Source organism: Neolamprologus multifasciatus, chromosome 12, assembly GCF_963576455.1.
Source record: "Neolamprologus multifasciatus chromosome 12, fNeoMul1.2, whole genome shotgun sequence".
In the NCBI taxonomy this organism is placed as follows: Eukaryota; Metazoa; Chordata; class Actinopteri; order Cichliformes; family Cichlidae; genus Neolamprologus; species Neolamprologus multifasciatus.
In genome coordinates, this window is record NC_140450.1 from 3,730,035 (window position 1) to 3,752,436 (window position 22,402).

General features: G+C 40.6%; 1 protein-coding gene and 1 long non-coding RNA gene across 2 annotated transcripts in view; both read right to left on the reverse strand.

Moving 5' to 3' along the window:
- The window catches only part of LOC146506184 (uncharacterized), a 351,963-nt gene that overhangs the window by 292,338 nt on the left and 37,223 nt on the right, over window positions 1-22,402 (reverse strand). The window lies entirely within an intron of this gene.
- Window positions 540-21,384, reverse strand: fgf5 (fibroblast growth factor 5). The gene is made up of 3 exons (XM_085180316.1): window positions 19,323-21,384; window positions 15,940-16,043; window positions 540-6,350 (listed from the first exon to the last, which is right to left on the reverse strand). The coding sequence occupies exons 1-3, from the start codon at window positions 19,531-19,533 to the stop codon at window positions 5,979-5,981; spliced, it is 687 nt and encodes a 228-aa protein (XP_085036442.1). The 5' UTR covers window positions 19,534-21,384; the 3' UTR covers window positions 540-5,978.

Genomic DNA, 22,402 nt, shown 5'->3' on the forward strand with positions numbered 1-22,402 from the left:
ATGATGATCACGGTAAAGACTGACCGTGAAAACATGGAGGTGAGAACACAGACGACACGACACAGACTGCACGAAACACAGAAGCTGTGTCCCAATTTAGGGTCTGCACGCTTGAAGTACGCGCACTACGCGTACTACGTACGGTGCGTACTATAAGTACGAGAAGTGCGGAAGTGAGAGGCTTGTGAAATGGGACGGTCTAGCCCTTCATTGCGCTGTTCAGGTTGCCTAGCAACCATGATACTAACCGCGAGAAACGTTACATACAGCTTTGTTTGACAGAAATGAAGGAGAAAAATGTTTTGTTGTTCGTTCATTTTTGTCATGACATCACTTTGATTAGTTGAGTATCTGAGGCTGAAACCACAGGACTGTAAAACATGATTGTTGGGCTTCATTTCTGTACTGAACAGTCATTTAAGATTAGTTAGTAAATAACAATTAGTTAATGTTGTTCATGAGACTAAAATCATCTCACTGTGGTAATGTAAATATAACATGGGCAATATTATATTATTGTCAGAGATATATATATATATATATATATATATATATATATATGCTTTAAAACCAAGTTAGCGCTGTAAGTACAAACATCACTAATGTCACACAACTTTGCCGACATGTGGCCAACAGCAATGTTTTAATGTTCTTCGTTATTAAACATTCGTGCATAAATAAGTGACGTCATGTTCAGTACTTACTTTTGACAGTTCACTCTTGGCCGCTCCCTTCTGCTGTATTTTGCGGCAAAATTATCCACACCCACCACCGCGCTATGAATTGTGGGATATATGGGACCACGAAGCGTGCACCGGACCACGCTTGATATTTGGGGAAATCGACGGCGCATTTGGAGTATGCGTTTGAAGTACACTTCGATTGGGACAGCCGTCGTCGCGTGGCGGTGACGTAATCACACTTAAAATGCGTACTTCAAGCGTGCAGACCCTGAAATGGGACACAGCAAGAGACTAAATACACATGAGGGATGATCAGGGGAAGTGGCCACACATGGGAGCACAGCTGACACACATGAACCTAAAGACAGGACAGGAGAAGTGAAACTAAACACACTGACATTGAATACAGACTTTCAAAGTAAAACAGGAAACATGGAGATTAGACTTGACATGAACTAAACATAACCACGCAGACATGACGCATGACAGGTAGACGCACGAACCAGGGAGACTGAGTACAGGGGGAGATGACAGAAACGACAACATGAACTTGGCAACATAAGACACACAGACATAAACACATGAAGGGCAAGTGAGACTTAACACAAGGGTAATATAATTACAAATGAGCTAGAATAACTTAATGAACCTAAAACAATAAACATCAAAATAGACTAAAACTCAAAACACTGGGTCGCACGACCCAGGACCATGACAGGTGGAAGGTGTTGGGTTTGGTGGTCTCAGAATCTCCGCTACATGCAGATGAGATAATTCTGCTGGTTTTATTAAATGACTGCCTCTAACTTGTACAGGGGCAGTTTGCAGCGAAGTCTGAACCAGCTGGGATGAGAAATAGTAGCTCCAAGTCTGAGGCCATGGTTCTCAGGTGGAAAAGAGTGGAGTGAGTTACAGCTCCAAATGCAGAGCATGGATGGATGGATGGTTTTTAAGGGCAGCAGCTCACAAATAATATAGCTTGCTTTGTACAGATTGCCCAAAATGTATCTTAATAGTTTGATGTGAATCTTAATTTTGAAATAAATGTGTTTTGTTACTTTACCCACAAAGCTGTAACTGTAGATGCTGGCCAGAACACAACGGGCATTTTCAGATTTTGATTAAAGAGTTGAAATAAAATTCACAATAACCATGTTATACAGCATGGACAGCATCATGATCTTTAGACGTTAGCACTGTGCCTGACCTTTGGCCTCATACCTCTTCACAGAAGACAGCAAGATTTGAGAAAAATTCTCTTTTGGTGATAGAGTGGCACAAAATGTGAACGAGGTCAAATGTTGGATCATTAGAGTGGGAGGAGGGATCCCACTGGTGTTCATATCTGAAAGGACAGGAAGATTGTTGGTAAGTAATCAGCGCTCGGGCCTGTTTTAGACTAAAGTAAAATCTGTCATGACCTCAGAGGATTTGGAGAACGTCAGCCAGCACAGACCTGTCAGCGCACACACACACCTGTCTTTCATTAGTCAGCCACAGACTTTTGCAGTGACAGATTGGTGACCTCATTAGGACTTAAGTGAAATATACTACACTCCCATATTTTACCACAGATACCTAACTTTAACACACAAATTAGATAGAGCCTTCTCTCTGAACTTTCAAATCAGCATGTTTAACCACTTTCTGCATTTTCTCACTTAATGCAATTAAAAAACATATACATGTTGATATATATCTTTAATGGTATTATTACATAAAAAAAATTGTCGTACATACATTTTTATGAAAAAACAATCTGGTAGAAAAAATATTGCTCTGGGATGCGATCACACAACGCAGTGGCAACACAGAGGATTGTAACAAGACACACAGAAAATGCTTCATTCATGTGCTACATGCTTTTCATAAGAAATATCAGTTGTACAGCTGAATACAACAGAAACACTGGCTAACACTTGGCTACAATGGCTTTATTCCACTGTAATAACCGGTGTAATAACTTTAACATATGAAGCTACATATTTTTTACTTCTCCTCTATGATCGTGTTCATATTCTGTTGCCATGTTCACCAACAATGTGTGTTCAATTGTAATTGGTAAAACTGAGGACGGATGTGGTAATGCTTACGATTACAACAATATAATACAGCACGTTTAAATTATTATACAGCTCTGATGGGTGTAAGTGTGAGTTTGACACTGACCTGATCATGTTTTGAAGATACAGCCAAGAGACTCACAGCAGTGCCTAAAATAATATATAGAATTCTGTTTATGGACACAAATTTCATCCTGTTTTCTCACCTACTTAAATACAGTTTGTTTATTTATCAACCTTAACTCATATCTGGGTAAATGTAGGGTTTTTTTTAGGTGTAACAGCTAAAAAAGTCTCCGTTTGGTGGCAGGAGTGTTGAATGCGATTTCTTTGGTTTGGCGTATGAAATAAAACTACTTCATGGTTTGGGTTATAGTAAAACTGCTGCCGCTGTTTTAAAAGCGTGGTTTTCTTGGTTGCCTACGAGGTGTCTCACACATTAAACATACATTACTGTAGGCATAAAACTTTCCTACAATTGATATACGTTAGTTTGAAGTTTTGTAAACCAAAAACCTCCATGTACGCAAACAAATAGAAATATTTCTTTTTTCTGTGAGACAGGGTGGCTTCATGACGTAAGATGAAACAATCTTATGTGTCCCTACAAAAAGTGCAAAGTAAATATAGAGTGTTCTGACACGCGTTTAAAACGTTTGCACTCACTAGTAGTTTCGTCATAGATTAATATGCATTTTTTTGCCAGTGGAGTAAATTCATGACACTGATTTCAAACACGTGTTTTATAAAATGTGCAGCAGTCTCCAATAAGTCAAACAGTTACATCAAAGACAATATTTGATTTATAAACCAAACTCTGAGACATTCTGCGTTCCTCGCCACCAAGCTTTTCTTTTTTCCCCTGAGATGTCCCGATGCTCCTATGAGGTCATTGCCATCTGATACACCTACAGCTTGAACCTTCCTCTACACAAGCGGCGGCTCTTCCTTGGCATCTTTATCCCTGTGGTGACGGCGGTGTGCGCTCCTCCTGGGTGGAATGCTGGGAGGTCGTGACTCTGGATTTTTTGGGGGGACAGCCGGTTGCTAAAATGATAGTTTTGATGGACAGTTTTCTCCATGATCCCTCACAGCTGTCCAAGAAAAAGGAGGAGCCTCCAGAGAGACAGTCCACGTTTTCTTGCTCATTATCACAAATCGGGTGTTCCTAAAAAGTTGTTCAGGCTGAATCACTTTGAGTGAGAGACATTGTTATATCCAGTGTTGGGAAGGTTACTTTTAAAATGTATTCCATTACAGAATACAGAATACATGCCCCAAAAAGTATTCTGTAACGTATTCCGTTACATTACTCAATGAGAGTAACGTATTCTGAATACTTTGGATTACTTAATATATTATCATGCTGTTTACAACTACATGAATGTACTATTGCTGTGATTTATTACTGTTACTGAAGGTCCGCGGCTCCGAACCGTAGTAAAGGGACCTCTGGCTAATACGGTGGGTTCTGTGTCGGCTCGTAGCCGAAAACTAGCTTTACTTTGTTGTCTGGGTCAACTTTGCTAGCAGAGACAGAGAGAGGCGTTGAAAGGCTGCTCCAACAGAACTTATTGTTGAGGAAAACACGAACACGGTGTACAGTCGAGTCTTAATAGCTTACTTACAACTGGGCTCGTCAGGCTCTCTTCTTGGCTGCAGTGGTTATTATTATATTTACATGCTTCCAGCTCCCGTTTTTTCCTTTTCCTCGTACTTTTCCTTTTTCTCCCTCCCTCACTCACAGACACATAACGGGTATGGCAGTCCATTCGGTAGCATTCTGCCTATTAGCTTAGCACAACAACAACAGGCGCTCTCTCACCCAGGAAACACGCAGAGAGAGAGCGTCACCCTGTAACCATGGCAACCGTAACGCTGCCGCCTGGAACAACAGAACGTAGCTGTCAAACAAAACCCAAACAGTCCTGACCCGCCACAATATGAAACGGGGAAGTACCGCCGTGTAATCCATTTATTTCAACAAAGTAACTGTATTCTAAATACCACCTTTTTAAACGGTAACTGTAACGGAATACAGTTACTCATATTTTGTATTTTAAATACGTAACGGCGGTACATGTATTCCGTTACTCCCCAACACTGCATATATCTCAAAAAGTGGCTTGAAAATACAGATTACATCAAAAAGTGATCACAGCATGTGTGATTTAACCAACAAGAAAATATTCATGACCTCATTATTTTTTAGTGTTTAAAGCTGAAATCCATTATCTGCTTTATATTTTTGTCACATTCATGAATTAGACGTGTCACCTCCCTGCTAATTTTAGACATAATATAAAACGTTACATTTTCAGAGATACGTTTTTTGGCCTAATGAAATTGGACGCAACATAATTTCATAAAATAATTGCAAATTTTAAATGATTTTCCTCTGAAATGACATGTTTTATTAGAAGAATAAAAAGGCCCCATACAAAGAATGTATGACTGAAAAGTCACAATGGTGTTTCGCCAGCTTCATTTGATCATCATTTTATTTATCATTGGACAAAACAAAACAAACTATGTAGTCCTCACTCGAGTCATAATCAATCGTAGCATGTTGTCGAGCTGCGATACTGGCAGATCAGTTCGCAGCTTTTCCTTTCACGTCACATCTGACTCAGTGAATCTCAGATCAGTTGTCATCGCTGTTCTGCGTGGAGGGTTCTTGGTACTGTCCTCCCTTACTTCTAGCTTTCCATATATGAACATAGAAAGATGAGGAGGCGGGCAACATTGCCTTATGCTTTCCACCTGGACACGTGGATGGGTGGGGCAGTCTAGAACAGAAGCACGTGACCAAAAATACATTACTGCAGACAGAAATAATCTATCCACCAGTGGTCCTGAACAAAATCGTTTTTGTTTAGCCAAACAAGAAAAGGAGTAGGAGTAGGGAGGGTAGTGTCATTATTGCAAGATTAAGAGCATCCTTCTTATTCTAGCAAGACAGCAGAACAAACTGGAAGACTCTCTGTCAAATACTCCTCATCAAGAATATTTCTAATGTTGTGGATTTCAGCTTCATCGGTATGTACACGGATCGTTAACTCAAACACAGCATCCAGCTATTGTCATAGCTTGAAAAAGAAAAGCTCAGCAGTTGTACCTGTCAGCCCTTTGAGGTTTTTCACACAGTTCGTAGATACCTGGAATGCTTTGAATGTGATAAATAACCATTGTCAGTTTATGGGGTACGTCCATTTGTCCAATTTCTATAAACCTATCCAAACCTGTACTTGGGCCAGTACTTGACTTGCGTATGCCTCGGTGTGGTTCCCGCTTGGATGTTTGCCTTTGCCGCGGGTGGCTTTGGAGGTGGTGGGAGTGGGGTTTTCCTCCTCTCTTTGCGACTGTCTGTGATGGTGAAGCCTTGCTCGCCCTTATCGTGCTGGCTGACCCTGGGCAAGAAGTGGGTAGAGACATGTTGGGATTTGACCCGGGGGCTGGAGCCCATTTTAGCTTTCCCCCTCTTATTAAGGGCCACAAACCACTCGCGACCTGTCCTGTGGTTCCTGTGGATTACTGAGGCATAAGTGTTGTAGCTGTTCTCCTGGAAACGTTCCCTGAACTTACAGTCATCCGTGAACCGTTCCTACGAAAGAAAGGAAATACAGGGTGTTAACAAGTATTATTCCGTGTCATTTTCTTGTATTTTGTTCTTTAATAATTCTGAATAATTGAACCTTGCTGTATTTGCAAACAGTCCCAAGTTATTTTCACACACGTGATCCTTGATCTGTGCATATCCAAACATGTAATGTAACCTAAACTTGTTTACCTTGTGAGCTGACGCAGAAAAAGTCATTAATAAATCTTTTAGCATAATTATTTTATTTCATTTTTTGCAAGAAGATCTCACTTTCACATCAACACATGCACACAACTACTGTGAAAAGCTTCTGTGCTTTCTGTGACAAATTTCCTTTGCTGTGAGATTTTTGTCCTTTTCCTGCAAAAGCGGAAATGCACACGTGAGGATTTACTGTTCACCTACCAAACTCTACCTTCAGGTCCACCTACAGAAACCTGAACTGAACCTGGACCTGCACACACTATAAAAATAGCATGAATTTACATTTCTAATGAGACAGCTGGGTCATGCTTGTGCTGCAATTATTGCAACAGATGTGCAGAAGCATCAGATACTCCTTGGTGCTGGGTTTAATAAGTCATCTACATCAGCGGTCCCCAACCCCCGGGCCTCGGACCGGTACCGGTCCGTGAGTCGTTTGGTACCGGGCCGCGAGAGTTGAGGCTCAGGTGTGAAATGTATAGTTTTCAGGGTTTTTATCGGTTTTCAGCGTCATTTTGTTATCGTTTTTATCGTTAACTCCTGGGTCTTTTCACGTGTGTTATGAATAAATCTTCTTTTTTTCGGTACCGGTACTAGTTTTATTTGGTTCTATTTATCCGTGACACCTTAAAGGCCGGTCCGTGAAAATATTGTCGGGCATAAACCGGTCCGTGGCGCAAAAAAGGTTGGAGACCGCTGATCTACATGATTTCATTATCACAGTCACACCTTCACTGACAGCAGCAAAGCCACAAAACTCAGAAAGCATCTGCTATTGAACTTATTCAGGAAGAACTTCAGAACGAAGACATGGACCGGTGTTTTTATGATCATCCTTCTTCTTACAATTTAATCATCAGAGTTATTGTGTTTTTCTAAACTGTGTTGGATAAGATGGATTTTTCCTCCTGTTGAAACAAAAGTTTTCATCCCACCCAGGTTCTCAAACAGAGGATGAGGAATGGGGCAGGTTTAAATCAGACTACTCGTGTATGAATAGTGCAGATAATATCCTAGTAAAATCCTTAATGAATTATTACTAATAATCTAAATGATCCAAATATTATTCCCAAACACTGCTTAACATGCCTGCGATAGTTTGGTTATCCGAGAAGAACCATAAAGCTTAAAGTTTTCCAGATGGACCTGACGCACACAGTTGGACTGCATTAAAATTGTATTATTTGGGTCGCAGGTTTGATCAGACTTTATCTACCAAAATATTAGAAAGAGATGTAAAACTGTAACACTGCAGCACTGCATTCTGCACACGTGTCATGCACGGAGATGCAGATATTCATTAAATGTCTGTGAAGGTTCTCAGTCATCCAGGTCATCGTAGTCAAAGGAGCTTGCAAAGAAAAGCGTCTGGACTTCTTTAAGTTGCTTGAAGACGTTTCACCTCTCATCCGAGAAGCTTCTTCAGTTCTAAGGTCAAAATTAGAGGTTCATCAGGGGGTCCTTTTGTCCCTCTGTGGGGGGATACTCCCACTAGGTTTATATCTGGGACTCTCCACCATTTGACCTTAGAACTGAAGAAGCTTCTCGGATGAAGGTGAAACGTCTTCAAGCAACTTAAAGAAGTCCAGACGCTTTTCTTTGCATATTCATTAAATGTTCCCGTTTTGTGCCTAAATATATCTCGGGTGGGAAACTTTGACATGTACCCAGGGATGCCGGCTTTCTTGCTGCAGCATGACTTCCTTGTATAACCTCCTGCCATTCTGAAATAAAACAAACTGTTCTGCTTTGCTGAAGAGTGCAGCATAGCAGAAAATGATGCCATTACAGCGTTCGGTAAACATGCCAGTCACAGGAGAGTGCGCTGCGGCCGCAGCAGAACAGCGCAAACCTTTAAGTTATTCAAAGTGACCGACTGTTTCTTTTAGTTGCTGTTTTTAAAGGACGATTTTTAAAAAAGTATAGAACTCAGAGTCACAGCTGTGGGAGAACTGAAATGAAATGCTACATTTGAGCAACTTACCCTCTCTGGAACCAGTCGGGGAATTAGACGTTGGAAACAAATCCACTGGAGCGTGTATGAATGTACTCTCACACACACACACACACACATGCAGGCACGTATACACACATAAGCATGCATACCAAGAAGAAGATTTGGCCCGCGCTGCGTTTCATAGGATTTAATAGCTGCAGCCAGATTCCAGAGATCTCATTGTAAAAATCATAATGCTTGTACAGCTGTTTAACCTGGCTCTTACCCTGCAGGATAGGTTACAGTCTTTTAAAGGGTCCGTTCCCATGATCCTTGATATATATACATATATATATACACATATATATATATATATATATATATATATATATATATATACGTATATATATATATGTATATATATATATATATATATATATATACACATATATATATATGTATATATACATATATATATATATATATATATATATACACATATATATATATGTATATATACATATATATATATATACATATACATATATACATATATAACATTGTCATGGTCAAGAAACTAGTTTGTGTTGAATTGAACTTTGTGGCATGGCGAATGATCCTGTTGGAAGCAGGCGTCCGAAGATGAGTACACTGCTGTCAGAAAGGATGGACGTGCTCGGGAACAATATTAATGTAGGCTGCGGCCTTTGAACATGTTCATTTGATACCAAGTGTCCCAAGAAAAAAATCCACCATACCATTACATCACCACAAGCAGCCTGAGCTGTTGATATAAGGCAGGACGGATCCATGCCGTCATGTTACATTCCAAATGTCACAGCAGAAACTGAGACTCGTCAGGCCAAGCAGCGTGGTCTTCTGGTGCTGTAGCCCGTCTCGCTCAGAGTTCAGTGTGCTGTGCATTCACAGATGTTCTTTGGTAGGCTTTCTTTTTTAACAAGTGGTTATCTGAGCTACCTATCACTTGGAAGTCTTTCTATTCTCCTCTGATCTGTGGCATGAATCATTTTCTCTTTTTTTAGATAATCGACTTTGGGCTGTAGACATGTTTGTGTGGGATACTCACGGTAATAATGTTGGGCAACGATAGGAAAATGAAATATCGCGATAGAATATGGGTAAAACGCGCATGCGCAGTGCCTTTGTTTTCATACGCACATGGCGGCGACGCAGAATGAGAAGAGCGAAAGCGGATCGTTAAATGAAACCAGAATTGGTTTGTAAAAATGCTGCAACTTCAGTGGTGTGGAACTGGTTTGGCTTTCGTCCGTCAGATACACAACAAAGCACTATTTTTGGTAGCGCATGCTAGCGGGCCGTCGTTATTACCGTGTTGTTTGGAAAATACGGCACACTTAAAATCAATCCTTTGATTTTTCTGAAAATCGACAGAGCCCCTTATAATCCCGTGTGCCTTATGTATGAATTCTGGTTGTGTTTACTGACCTTGAAACAATTTTATGTACACGGCGCTCGAAAATCTGTCAGATGTTTTAGTACGACTTTGCTAAGCTACGAAGCCGCACCGCTTGATGGATTGTTGGAGCATTACAGCTATCGTAGGCGGAGCCTCGCGGAGTGATACGTACTGTGCTTCAACATAATATTACCGTATTTTGTGTGTATAACCTCTTTTTAAGTTTTGTGGATATTATACATGGTTATGCTGAGGATGTGTCGGCCAATTTCCACTGGAAATGCCTTTTGGTTAAACTGTTTGCACTGTTAAATGTTTATATAACTTTAATGCACATAAAAAACAGCTGCTTGTTTAAGTGAAAATACATTGATGGGGTTTTTTGCACTAATAAAGTTGTGGAGTTGTAAAGCATTTTGTCTAGTGTCAATTATATCGTCAGTTATATCGTTATCGCAAATTTTCAAATGTATATCGTGATAAATATTTTTGGTCATATCGCCCTGCTCTATTCAGCACTTTCAGAAATACTCAACCAACAACATGAAGTTGTAACTTAACTCACCTTTCTTCTCTGAACCTGGTATATAACTTGACTGTACATCATACAGTTCCATTTATACAATCATTTGCATAAAAGGAGACCAGTTGTTACAAAGTAATACATTAGACTACTTTTTATTGTAACAAAGGATATAATGCACGAGTGTTTTCATTTAAACGATCAGTTATTTAGTTACTTAATAGCTTCCCTGTTCTGTTTGTTAGGAAACAAGAAAAAAAAAGACAAATCCTGACATATTTGTAATGCTTCTGTTTCCCTCTGACTCACACACACGATCCTGCTGTTGTGTTAGTCAGGTTATCTGATCTGATGGCAGGCAGAGATGTCATCAAGGGCCTTAACACCTGGTATCATTTTGTGCCTCAGTGATGATAAGTGTCTGCTGAAGGACTCTACTTCACATTATGAAGTGCAGACTGAGCCTTTCTTTAATTAATTATTTCATTTGTGACAAATTAAAGCGCTTAGTGGTATTTTCTGCCACTACACAGACTTGCTTTTAGCTATGCATGTGTGTATCACTCTCTCTTTTATCTATAACCCCTCACTCACTGTTTGTTTAACAAATGCTGGCGACCCTTTCACCTTTCAGAAGATTATGTTTGCGATAGCCTGCTGAGTAGGTCACGCAGAGCAATGTGCATCTGTCTCCTCGCCCATTATTCAGCGAATAAACTGCCACTGTGAAAACATCTAAACAGTAAATATGACAGACGATGCAACAGATACAGTTCAGCACGTTACCTGACACCCTGCCGCGAGGCCTGAGCCTGAGGCCCCCGAGGTTTTACATCCACCAAACCATCAAGGCAGTTAAATAGCACAGTGCAGCTGTAGTCACAGATTGGAGTTTAACTGTACAAATATTCCTCTGAAGGCAGAGCCGCTCTGGAGGCAAAAATACACTCCAACTGCAGGAAGCAACAAGACTATCAGAGTGCGAGGCATCTAACGAGCGAAGCTCTACTACAAAGAAAGAAAATATCAGCTATATAAGCTGCAATGTGCACAAGAATATAAGCGTAAAAGCCTGAGATCATCCTGCAGAGGCGGCAAAGTGTTGAAATGTGGCAAGAAAAAATCTGAACTCCAACTATCAAGACAGATGTCACTGAAAGTTTCAGAGTTATTTTACAGATAATAATATGCTATATATAGAAAGTGAGGCCAATGTTGAAGCGGCTTAAACATGCATTCCTTCAACTAACCAGCAGGAGGCGACTCTCATTTGTATAGATGTCTATGGCTTCCTTGCTCTATAGTCTGAATAAAAGCTTTCCTGGGGAGTTCATAAGGTCAGTCACTACTTTCAAGTCATAACGAATACATCAAATTTATCAGTATGACTCATGGTCCTCATTGGAGTTAAAAATGGTAAATGGTCTGTATTTGTATAGCGCTTTACTTGGTCCTAAGGACCCCAAAGCACTTTACACAATCATCCACCCATTCACACACACTGGTGATGGTAGCTACATTGTAGCCACAGCCACCCTGGGGCGCACTGACAGAAGCGAGGCTGCCGGACACTGGCGCCACCGGGCCCTCTGACCACCACCAGTAGGCAACGGGTGAAGTGTCTTGCCCAAGGACACAACGACCGAGACTGTCGGAGCCTGGGCTCGAACCGGCAACCTTCCGATTACAAGACGAACGCCCAACTCTTGAGCCACGATCGCCCAAAATGAGGCTAAAATAGGCAGAACTACATCGTTAGCCAATGACAGTGTACCTAGTGTAGTGTAAAAGGTTTTGTGGTCACACTCGTGATCTATGAGGTTATAAAACATGAGTTTTTCCAGAGTGGAAAAGAAGCCAGTGCAAAGTGCATTAAACCAGAATTCTATGTTAAGGCCACCAGATTGCAATACCTACGGCTGCAGGAAGATTTCTGCTCCCGTACTCGTCTATGGGATAAAGGATTTCTGATTTGACCTCTGTAAACACTTTTTCCTAATGAGTTCATTGGGTCAAACACTCTCCAAAATGCAGCTTTTGCTCAGAATTGAGGACCATCTGTGGCATATTTGACTTCACTTGTCAAGTGACGGTGAAAACACTTATCTCGAGGCCTCAAAATCAGAGACGGTATATCAAGAACACTTTTGTAGGGGCCAATAAATAATCCTTGGAAACATTAAGGTGTGATGCTTGGTCCATATAAACTAAAAAAAACACACAAAACCACCAACAGATTAGGATTACAGTGTCGGTGACTTCTGTATAGTATAAGCCATGCAGTTCATGGCATGGAGTTGTGGTACCAAGCAGAAAATCCCTGATCCAGTGATGATTGAAAGGTAAGGTTTATTTATTAAGCGCTTTTCGTAGACAGGCAGTCGCAAGGCACTGTACACAAAGGTTAAAATAAAGAAAACATTAAGTAATAAAATAGACAATATAAACAATGCAAATTCAAAACAATTCAAAAGTATTGATTAAAAGAAGGCCTGTTTAAACAAAAAAGTTTTTAACTGCTTTTTAAAGGATTCCACAGAGTCAGCCAAACGCAGTTGTGGTGGTTCCACAGCCTTGGTGATTGTGTACTCTAGACTTCCAGAAGAACAAAAATAATTGTCTTTAGTTTGAGGCAATACCCAACAGCGCTATGTCACATTGTTTTCTCCTAATATCCAGCTGATGTAGTTTACAATGAAATCTTGTTTGTGAAGAACTGAGACCTCGAAAAAGTTTATTTCGGGGCTAATATAAGCTGGTTAACAAATCTCTGCTGGTGAATAGCACACAGTCACATGTGTATAATTTTAATAACAAGCTGTGGCTGAGAATCCACTTTGAGGGAAAACGCTGCATCGCTTCCCACTGACATGGTTTCATGAAACAATGCCGGGAGCTGAGGGGCCATAAATCGCTCAGCGTGAGCACCGCCGCAGCTCACAGATGCTCCGGTTCTCCGATTGTTGCTTGTCCAGCTGATTGTTTACTCAGCATATTGATTTTCAGTTCATGGCTCACTCCTCTTTATACTATCAGACGTCCCAGACTGGAATTAATCTGCTCTTCACATTAGCACATGCTAATCGGGAGCTGCTTCTATGTCTGTGCGTGCCAAGACTCCCGCTGATGACTCGTCAGTGCGGCTGGTTGTTGGCTGTCCGGCCTGCTCACGGCGGCGAGGCCAAGCTGCTGTGGGTAGATTTGGGCTTACTGTGTGTTTGGGGGAATTTGAAAATCTTCAAAACTGTGCCCACAGATTACAGCAGTGTGCCATGACATGCTGATGTCAGATTTAGGGATTTTTGTTTTGCAGCACAGATATAAAGCTGCACAAGCTAATAAATAAAACAAACAGAAAATATTCTACTGAATAAATGCACCACGAGTCCAAACGAGCATCATATCAGCAGAAAATAACCATTAACAAATTCTGGTGCTGAGTTTATATGTTTGCAGGAAGTCTCAGAGCACGACGAGTGGTCAACAAAGACAATACTTAAAGTTTTTAAGTCTTTGCAGGTATGTTTTTATAAGAAATTTGCCACTTTCATCCAGCTTTACACTTCTTGACAGACCCATTTCTAGCAGCAGCAGTCACCAGTGCACTACACTATATGCTACTGAGTGGCATATTCACTAACCAAACAAGGTGAGTGACTGACACTTGAGCATAATTACAAGTAGCAGGTATTTGTCTCCGTATGGAGTTTGTTCTTAGAAAGCTAAAGCTAGCTATGTGTTAGCAAGCTGCTATAGTTAACTATGTGTTAGCAAGCTGCTATAGTTAGCTATGTGTTAGCAAGCTGCTAAAGTTAGCTAGTGCACTCACAAAGAATAATGGTGCTTTCTGAATAATCGATCATATACTCTGTCAAGATTTACAAGTTTAATACAGATCATTACCAAATGCTTTTATGCTCATTTGCATACCAAATGTCAGAAGCCAAATTTCCCACTTCTTTCTTGTGTTAGCGTTTCATGTTTTATTGTCTGTATCCACATCATGTCCTCATTTTTTTCATTTAGGTAGCTTACAAAGACTTTGGTAGTATCCGGTCGTTAAGTCTGACGTCACTAGGCCTAAACTCCGCTGCAGGTCCATATATCAAACGATCACCATGGCATTACTGAGAGTTAAAAACCGTCTAAAGTCTTTCATCTTTAATAAATTTAAATTATGACGGAATTTATGACATTTAACAGAGTTAGAAGTTAGCAGGAAGTTAGCTCGCTAGCTCCTGACTGCGGGGTTTTGGAAACAAATTAAAACGTACAGCTCTGTTATCACTTCCAACATAAATGAAGACAGAAAACTAAACAGCGGTGACGTTTGTAGGGTTACTGAAGTTTGGCTAGCTGGTATATAATGATGTGCTACATGACCGCTAGCGACACAGCTATGTTAGCATAATATAAACAAGCTAACTTTTTTCCACTCGATAAAAGTTAACGTGAGTGTTCTCGGTGGTCAGGAACAAATGTAATCGCATGGCAGGATGCTGTAAAAGGACCAAACTTCAGCCAGGAGAACAACTGAGTTAATCGATCCACAATACGAGGTTAGTCATTCATATACTGCTGCATGGGCTGGGCTGTAGTTACATCCTAAGGTTTTAAAAACTGAGCTTAAATAAAGGATTAGCGGTAATAAAAGCCGAGGGAGGTCAACAGTGATCACTGACTGTTTTAGGAGCTTTTTGAGATTAAATAGAAGAAAATACCAAACATTAAACATGTTAACAACACAAAAGCCATATTAAACGCAGACTACCTTAGGCCCGGAAGTAGGATTCGTCACGTCATCACTTAACGACTGGATAGCACCAACAGTCATGTCAATGCTCTATATATATTATAAGGTAAAGACCCTACAATAATACACAAAAAATCCAACAATCTGACGACCCTCTATGAGCAAGGGCTTGGCGAACGTGGGAAGGAAAAAATCCCTTTTAACAGCAAGAAACCACCGGCAGAACCAGGCTCAGTGAAGGGCAGCTATCTGCCATGATCTGAGTGGCAAACTTAATTCTACAAAAACTTATTAGTTACAGTTTTTGTAGTACCAACTGTTATTTCACATGTCATCACTGCAAGTTACCAGATTTCACTTGGATTCCACACTCACCATATCCCTGCTAGTGTTCTGTGTAATCCACTTTAATAGTTTGTGGACAAATACACATTGTAATTACAGGTCTGCAGCTGGATAATAATGTTGATCACTGTCTGCCTGATATGGAAAAAGGCAGCTTGCTAGCAATAATAATATGATGAACATACAATATATAAGTATATATGACAGTGTAAACTTTAGCAAAAGGCCCTGACCTTTATAAATCCAAACTGCACATAACTAATTAATCATATTAAAAGCTGCTTAATTGGGCAACAACATTCCAGTCAGCACTTGCTTTGTGCCCCTTCAAGTATCCACACACTGTATGTGCTGAGTGAATTTAATAGTGTAGGAACTGAGTGAGATACTTACAGTTGCGTGCAGCCGTCCTCTTTTATTCATGGCCAGGAATCTGTTACTGTAGACCCCTTTGATACCGATGACCCCCTGAGAAACCGCAAAGAGCTCCAGGACACCTAAGAGGACAAACAACATGATCTGATGATTGACTGGTGACAGGATGTATTTTTACTCTTCGTGTGATTTTCTGTCTCTTGCTGCTCGTCCTCACTCCGAATAACAGACTTTGACATGATCTACTCTGCTGTCATGTCAGCGCTGTTATCCTGTTCAAAGATTTTTATGGGCTGTTTTGGAGGAATCAGTTGTCATGAGTAAGAACCAAACTGAGGGATACTAGTGCATAAAATATTTCGGGGCCACAGAAGACCCACAAACCTATCGCCACCATCGCCTCCTTCAGTGTTCATGGCATGTTTAATGGCTGAACACTGAAGGACCAAACACCAAAGTTGCTTCATACAAAAATAATAACCAAAACCATTTTATTATTAATGAAAACATTTTATGCAAACGTAAAAGTGTACCACTAAAGTGTTGCTATGGAGATGTGCAAAGTGTTTGTTATTTACATCAAATATACCATGTGAAATTTTCTGAACAAATGCACGTGCCTAACTGGACACGCCACTGAACTGGACCACGTTTGGAGGATTGTCAGTGATTTGTAGTGCAGCTAGCTAACTACATAAACAGACCATCCACAAAGTTATTCCTTTTGTTATGATTAGTAAATTAGTATATCTTGCTAACAAAGCTTGATATTCTCCAAAAAGTTGATTCTGTTCATCTGTTCGTAGCGTTTTGTGGGAGAAACGTTTCGTCACTCATCCAAGTGACTTCTTCAGTCTCAGCTGACTGCAGGTTTCCCCAAATCTTATAAACAGTACATTTGCATAATGACTGAAACCAGCCCACTGAAGGAACAATGGGCTGGGAGGTCAGTTACTAAATCTTAATTATGCAAATTCTCATGACCATTGATCAACAACCACTGATCAATAGCCATGGATGAGTGACGAAACGTTTCTCCCACAAAACGCTACGTCCAGATGAACAGAATCAACTTTTTGGAGATTTACTTTCCTGGATGATTGAGCATGCATCAAAAAGCTTGATATTGTTGATCCTATAATACCCTTGGTATCATATTTGATAAATAAGTTTCTGAGACATGATCAGACATGATCAGTGCTCGCCATAATTTCAAAATGTTATGGACAAAACTCTTTTTTTTTGTCTAAAATTAACATTGTTGTTAACAAAAAGTTGCCAAAAACACTCAATTGATACAAATGTGATACAAAACATATATAATAAAAATATATCATACTGCATGATATAGCGAAAAAAGTGGATTTTGTTATAAGGGTTGATAAACATCTCAGTTCCAAAAAAATCTGAATTTTCTGGCTATTTTTTGATGGATTGGGTCTTACAGGATTAAGTGATAGCATGTTGAACTAAACCGTACCTGTGCTGATGGCTTCTGTGAGTATTTGAGCCATAAATAAACTTGGATAAATACACTTTTTTTCAATTAGAGGAACAACACACAGGCTCAGAGACTACTGCAGGGGAGAGTACTGACTGAATGCCATACGAAAAGTATAGAGAAAACCTAAACTTAATATGATTTATGAGGGAAATATAAACAGCACTACTGTGCTGATCTTTATGTCACTAAAATTTCAATCAGATTCTTTTTATGATAAAAAAAACTTTAAGAAAACTGTAAATTGTGGGGTGTGGGGCATAAATCCTTTTCTGCTTCTGAAGCAATCAATGCCAGAGGAAGTCCCTGAACCACTGCATCAAACAAAAGATTAAATATAATGAACTGTGAAACTAACTCCCCAAAAATGCACACATACCGTTGGACCCACACAGAAATCAATCAATAAATAAAGAACCGCTGTCCTGAAGCAGAAAGGTCTCGCACCCAAACTCGAATGTGAGCATTTGAGTTAAATCTAAGAGTTGAATCTGATGCTGTGTGATGGTAAAAGAATCTTCAAATTACAAATCCAAGACGCCCAGTCTCCTGCTAGTCTGCTGCCCTGTCATGCAGGCTTCAAAACCACATGGCTGAAATCCATGTAACCTGACAACTCTTCTAAAGGGGACCATGAAATGGAGGCACAAGTGCACTTTCACGGTGAGCTTTTGCTGTTTCGTCAACGGATGAGCGATGAAGGATCTGATGGTGCAGTAAAAGCTGAAAATCTGATTTATGGCTTTCGTTTTGTGGCCTAGCTGACACAGGACTTCATAAACAGAGAGGTGGGACTTTTTGCATTTTGAAACAGCTAAATTTAACAGTTCATTTTCCCTTAATGGTTTTTATTTAGATAAATGTTTACAGTCAAATTGCACATTACTTTGTGCTGTCACTTAGAAACTAGTGTTCATGGTCAACATCCACTGGAGTGTGAAGGAGTTTTTAGTGTGAACGGATAGCTTTCAAAGTGCCAGGCATGCTCTAAAAGTCAGATTATTTAGTGAAACTGTGATGTTAGTCATCTCCTTTTAGAGGTGTAAATGAATTTAAAACAGGAGGAAATGGTTACACCTCAGACATTTCAAGTCATAATTCAATTTTCCAAATCTTTTTTTAGTTCGTCCCTTCAGAAACACACAGGCAGCTGTAAGAGTCATACCCAACCTATACATTTAACTATATTACTCTGTGATTCCTGAATTCTGTTATGCATTTATCAGCAACAACAAATATCAACTTGTTTGTTTGATCTTTGTCATTTATGATCATTAATATTTCAGAATTTCAGCCCTAAACAATCCAGCGTGCAGGATGAGCTTAAGTCGAATATCTGCACTGCAAACATCAGCGTTTGTTTGTGTCTCATTTCTCTTAAATCATCTAAAAATCAGTTTCACTTTAATACTTTATTTGCGCGCTAGTCTGCAGCTCAAATCATTAACTTTGCAGGTACAACAAACAATAAACGTTTTAAAGGAAATCTGTTTTTTGTGCATATTGTCGCGTTGCTGCGATTATGTCAGTCCTGCTGAGTCGCAGTCCAATACATCCTGTTGCACCTGTTACTTCTACAAATAGTCTACCTGCCAACATCCCCGGAGAGACACAAACAAGGCTCGTCAAACAGATGCCTGCTCAGATATGTCACAGGCTCGGACAGCCTAAGTTTAGCAGCGCGCTCCTTACCGTCTTTATGTGTAAATCATTGTTCAAACTTGCAGGGATGGCAGTCAAAATAGACATCGCTGCAGACAGAACGGGGATCAATTGGAACAAACACAGGATCCAAGTGCGCATTCTCAGCGGGACGCACCGGATTCATCCACGCCTCAGACCTTCATAAATTAGTAGTTAGGCTGCTTCGTGCACAGTGAGGCCGGGCTGCATGACTTACTCAGCTGGTTGGGCTCATGGCTGCCGCTGACTCTACCGTCGGGATGAATCTGGAGATGGAAGCCGATGCCAACCCTACAGTAGAGTCTGCAAGTCCTGCGTCCCGAACGGATCCCCTCCTCCAGAAGTTGGCGCTCCAAAGAGACGTGCTGAGCTCCCGCAGCGGTGCAAATCAAGTGAGCGAAGGTCAGAAGGTAAAGAGGAACATTCATTCTTTCAAAAAGGAGACACCCGCGAGGCCACTTCTAGCATTTTGGTCTCGCTCCTGAGATCTGAGCACCACAAACCGTGCGCACGCACTGCATGCAGCGCTCCTAGGCATTACCCCGGCTGCAGTAGCTGGAGTGGTTCTGCTGGCACGGGGATATTTATAACGCCAATGATCTCACTTCTCGATGCATGCCTGAGCTCTAAAGGACGCTCTTTCATCCAGATTTTGTCGCCGAGATGCCACTCCTGCTCAGCACCGACCCACAGCAGCGGGGCGTGATGGAAACGCGACAGACACCGCACATTTTCCAAGCAATCGTCCGCGCCAGGACGCGCTAAGCGCGGCATTTTACGCACAGGGAAACGACATGTTAATAGAGCGTGGACGCGATTAATTCGTACTTGAAGCGACGAGGACAAAACATTTCGCTGTGGGCGCTTCTTTCCATAAAAGAAACACCGGACGGCAACAATGAAACACCGCTCGCAGGAGTGATTTCAGAGAGGTTCGGGCTGAGATCCTCAGGTGGTACAGCAGGGTTTTAACACTGGCTCACCGGACACTCAGGCAGCCGTATTTATAGGCCTCAGTCCACCTTTTCATCTGATGCGTCCACACATTTGGTGAACAAGCGTCAAGCTGACTAATGTATTCTGAGCAGTGTACAGTGGCGGGAGAGACAATGCAATTATCTGTTTGTGGTGTGGATTAATGCAACAAACAAACAAACAAATAAATAATATAAGGAAGAATATATGAGTAACATATTTATGTATAACATTTCTCCCTCTCTTCCACCCAAGTTTGACTTTTGCTACTTCAGATGGCTGTTTTTGCACCAGGAAAAGTGCCCAAACACTGAAATCCCCAAATAAAAACATGCCCTATAACCAGTAACACAAAGATGCACGATTACGTGATTCTGTACAGAACTGCATATTTATTTTCGTCGGGCTTTATCTTACTGGTTCAAGGTCAGTGAAAGAAGTTTGTTAGAAGATCACAGCTCCTGGACCTGAAATGACACAAGTGAACAGCTTCTGCAGAGATCACTGCCTTTTGCTTGATACACTAGCTGTCATTCTGAGGATAAACATGATGTCAAGCCTTAATCTGTAAACAATTAAATGTCTTTTTATGTTTTTCTTACTTACAAAATAGGCATTTTGACCCATCACAGAAAGAAAAGCATGGGTAAATCATAAAAGGATCAATCTGGATGCATCAGCTTCAAAGTCTTCTTACTTTCTGTTTTTTTGTCAAGGGAACCTCCTTAATGTAACTGATAACAGCTATGCTTTTCTTACTATGTGTGTCTATGAAAATAAAATCAAAATAACGATAGGTGAGTGTAAAAATGTCTTAGATATAATAATCTGTCATCTTGAAAATGATGCTTACCACAGTCTGAATGTTTGTCCTGTGACAGACGAATCTTCCTTTTTCTGGTTTTCTGATTTGTGACGTGTGCATGACGAATAAAAACTTGACCAAAACACATCAGCCATCCCATTTAGTTTAACGTGGCAGGATTCAGTAGTCGTCCAGCAGAACTGCAAAAGTCAAATGTGTTTATTTATTTATTTATGGTGTGAAATTCCCTTTTTGGGATGTGACACAGTTTTCTTGCTAAGCTGCAGTAAAGGGATAATAAGGCCCCGTGTATGGCTCAAACAAATGTGCTTGTTGGATTATGTACTCTCTCTAGTAAACAATGCTTGAAAAGATGGTGTCTTGGGGAGTGAGGGCTGAGGGTGGGGGATGGGGGGGCTGTCAGGCCCACTTTTCAATACAACCACTGCTCTAGATCTAATGATCATTAGGTTTAATCATGATTATCATGCCTAGTGGCTGATAGTTGTTTGATAGGCTCTTGCTTTCTTCTATATAGCCAAGATTTTTTGATTTTTTTGACTGTTACAGCATCTGGGTACTTGTAGGTTCTCATGCACTCAAAAGCACTGGAAGTATGCGAGTATTTAAACTTCCCCTCAAACTTCTTTTCATCTTTCACAAACTAATCTTTCCTCTATGAAAGCATCGTTTCCTTTCTTGCTCCAGTAGCAGAGTTTTATGATCAACTGGCAATTAGATCCTAGTAGATTTTTTTTAAACTCTCATGAAAGGACACCTAAAAAAGACACAGACATGTGCATTATTATAAATACATTAAATTGTATATTTTCTGCCAAAATTTAGAACAGTTTAAAATCGTCCATCTGAACCTGTGCTCTCTGACTCTTGGTCACCCTAGCACGTGTTTTGTATTAAGCTTATTAATTTTCTATCTTCACACACATTCGTCGTAATCTCATCCCTCATTGTTTTCAGGGGCCCAGCTATGTCTGAATTTGATTAGCTTGCGCCCGGCTGTGGATTACAGGCTGTATAGAGTTCTAATTGTCTCTGGCACACAGAGCCAAGGCCGGGCCAACATTACGTTTTATGTAAACAGCAGGGCAGTGTTTAGTCCCACTGTTCTAATGGGCAGCCATTCTTGTGAGGCCATTCCAGTAACAGTGAGGTAATCCTCCTGAGTCGTATAAACATGGATGATCCTGATTGATTCTCCCGCCCGATTGATCCCAGCTTTTAGCAGCTTTTAAGTCTAAGCAAACAGCAGACAGCAGGTTCTGCTACACCCCTGAGCCGTCTGAGCCCACTGACGGTGATCAATGTGAGGGTGTGTTTGGGAGCATCCGAACAGCTAAGGTCTCAGTCGTCAAATTAATGGCAATGGTCCTCTGATGTTGTGTGGTGCTCAGACGGTCTGCACGGGCATCAGTGTGAGGGGGAAAGACAGTTTTATTATGTTAATGCTCACAGAAAACAAAAAGTTTTATAAAATCATTCTCAAGCTTTAGCATTTG

Excerpts from the sequence above, each read along its gene's own strand:
- fgf5 (XM_085180316.1), bottom strand. The coding sequence starts at position 19,533 with ATGAATGTTCCTCTTTACCTTCTGACCTTCGCTCACTTGATTTGCACC. Across the intron at positions 16,044-19,322 it reads CCATGAGCCCAACCAGCTGA|GTGTCCTGGAGCTCTTTGCG; the intron begins GTAAGTCATGCA and ends TTGTCCTCTTAG. Across the intron at positions 6,351-15,939 it reads GAGGACGGCTGCACGCAACT|GAACGGTTCACGGATGACTG; the intron begins GTAAGTATCTCA and ends TTTCTTTCGTAG.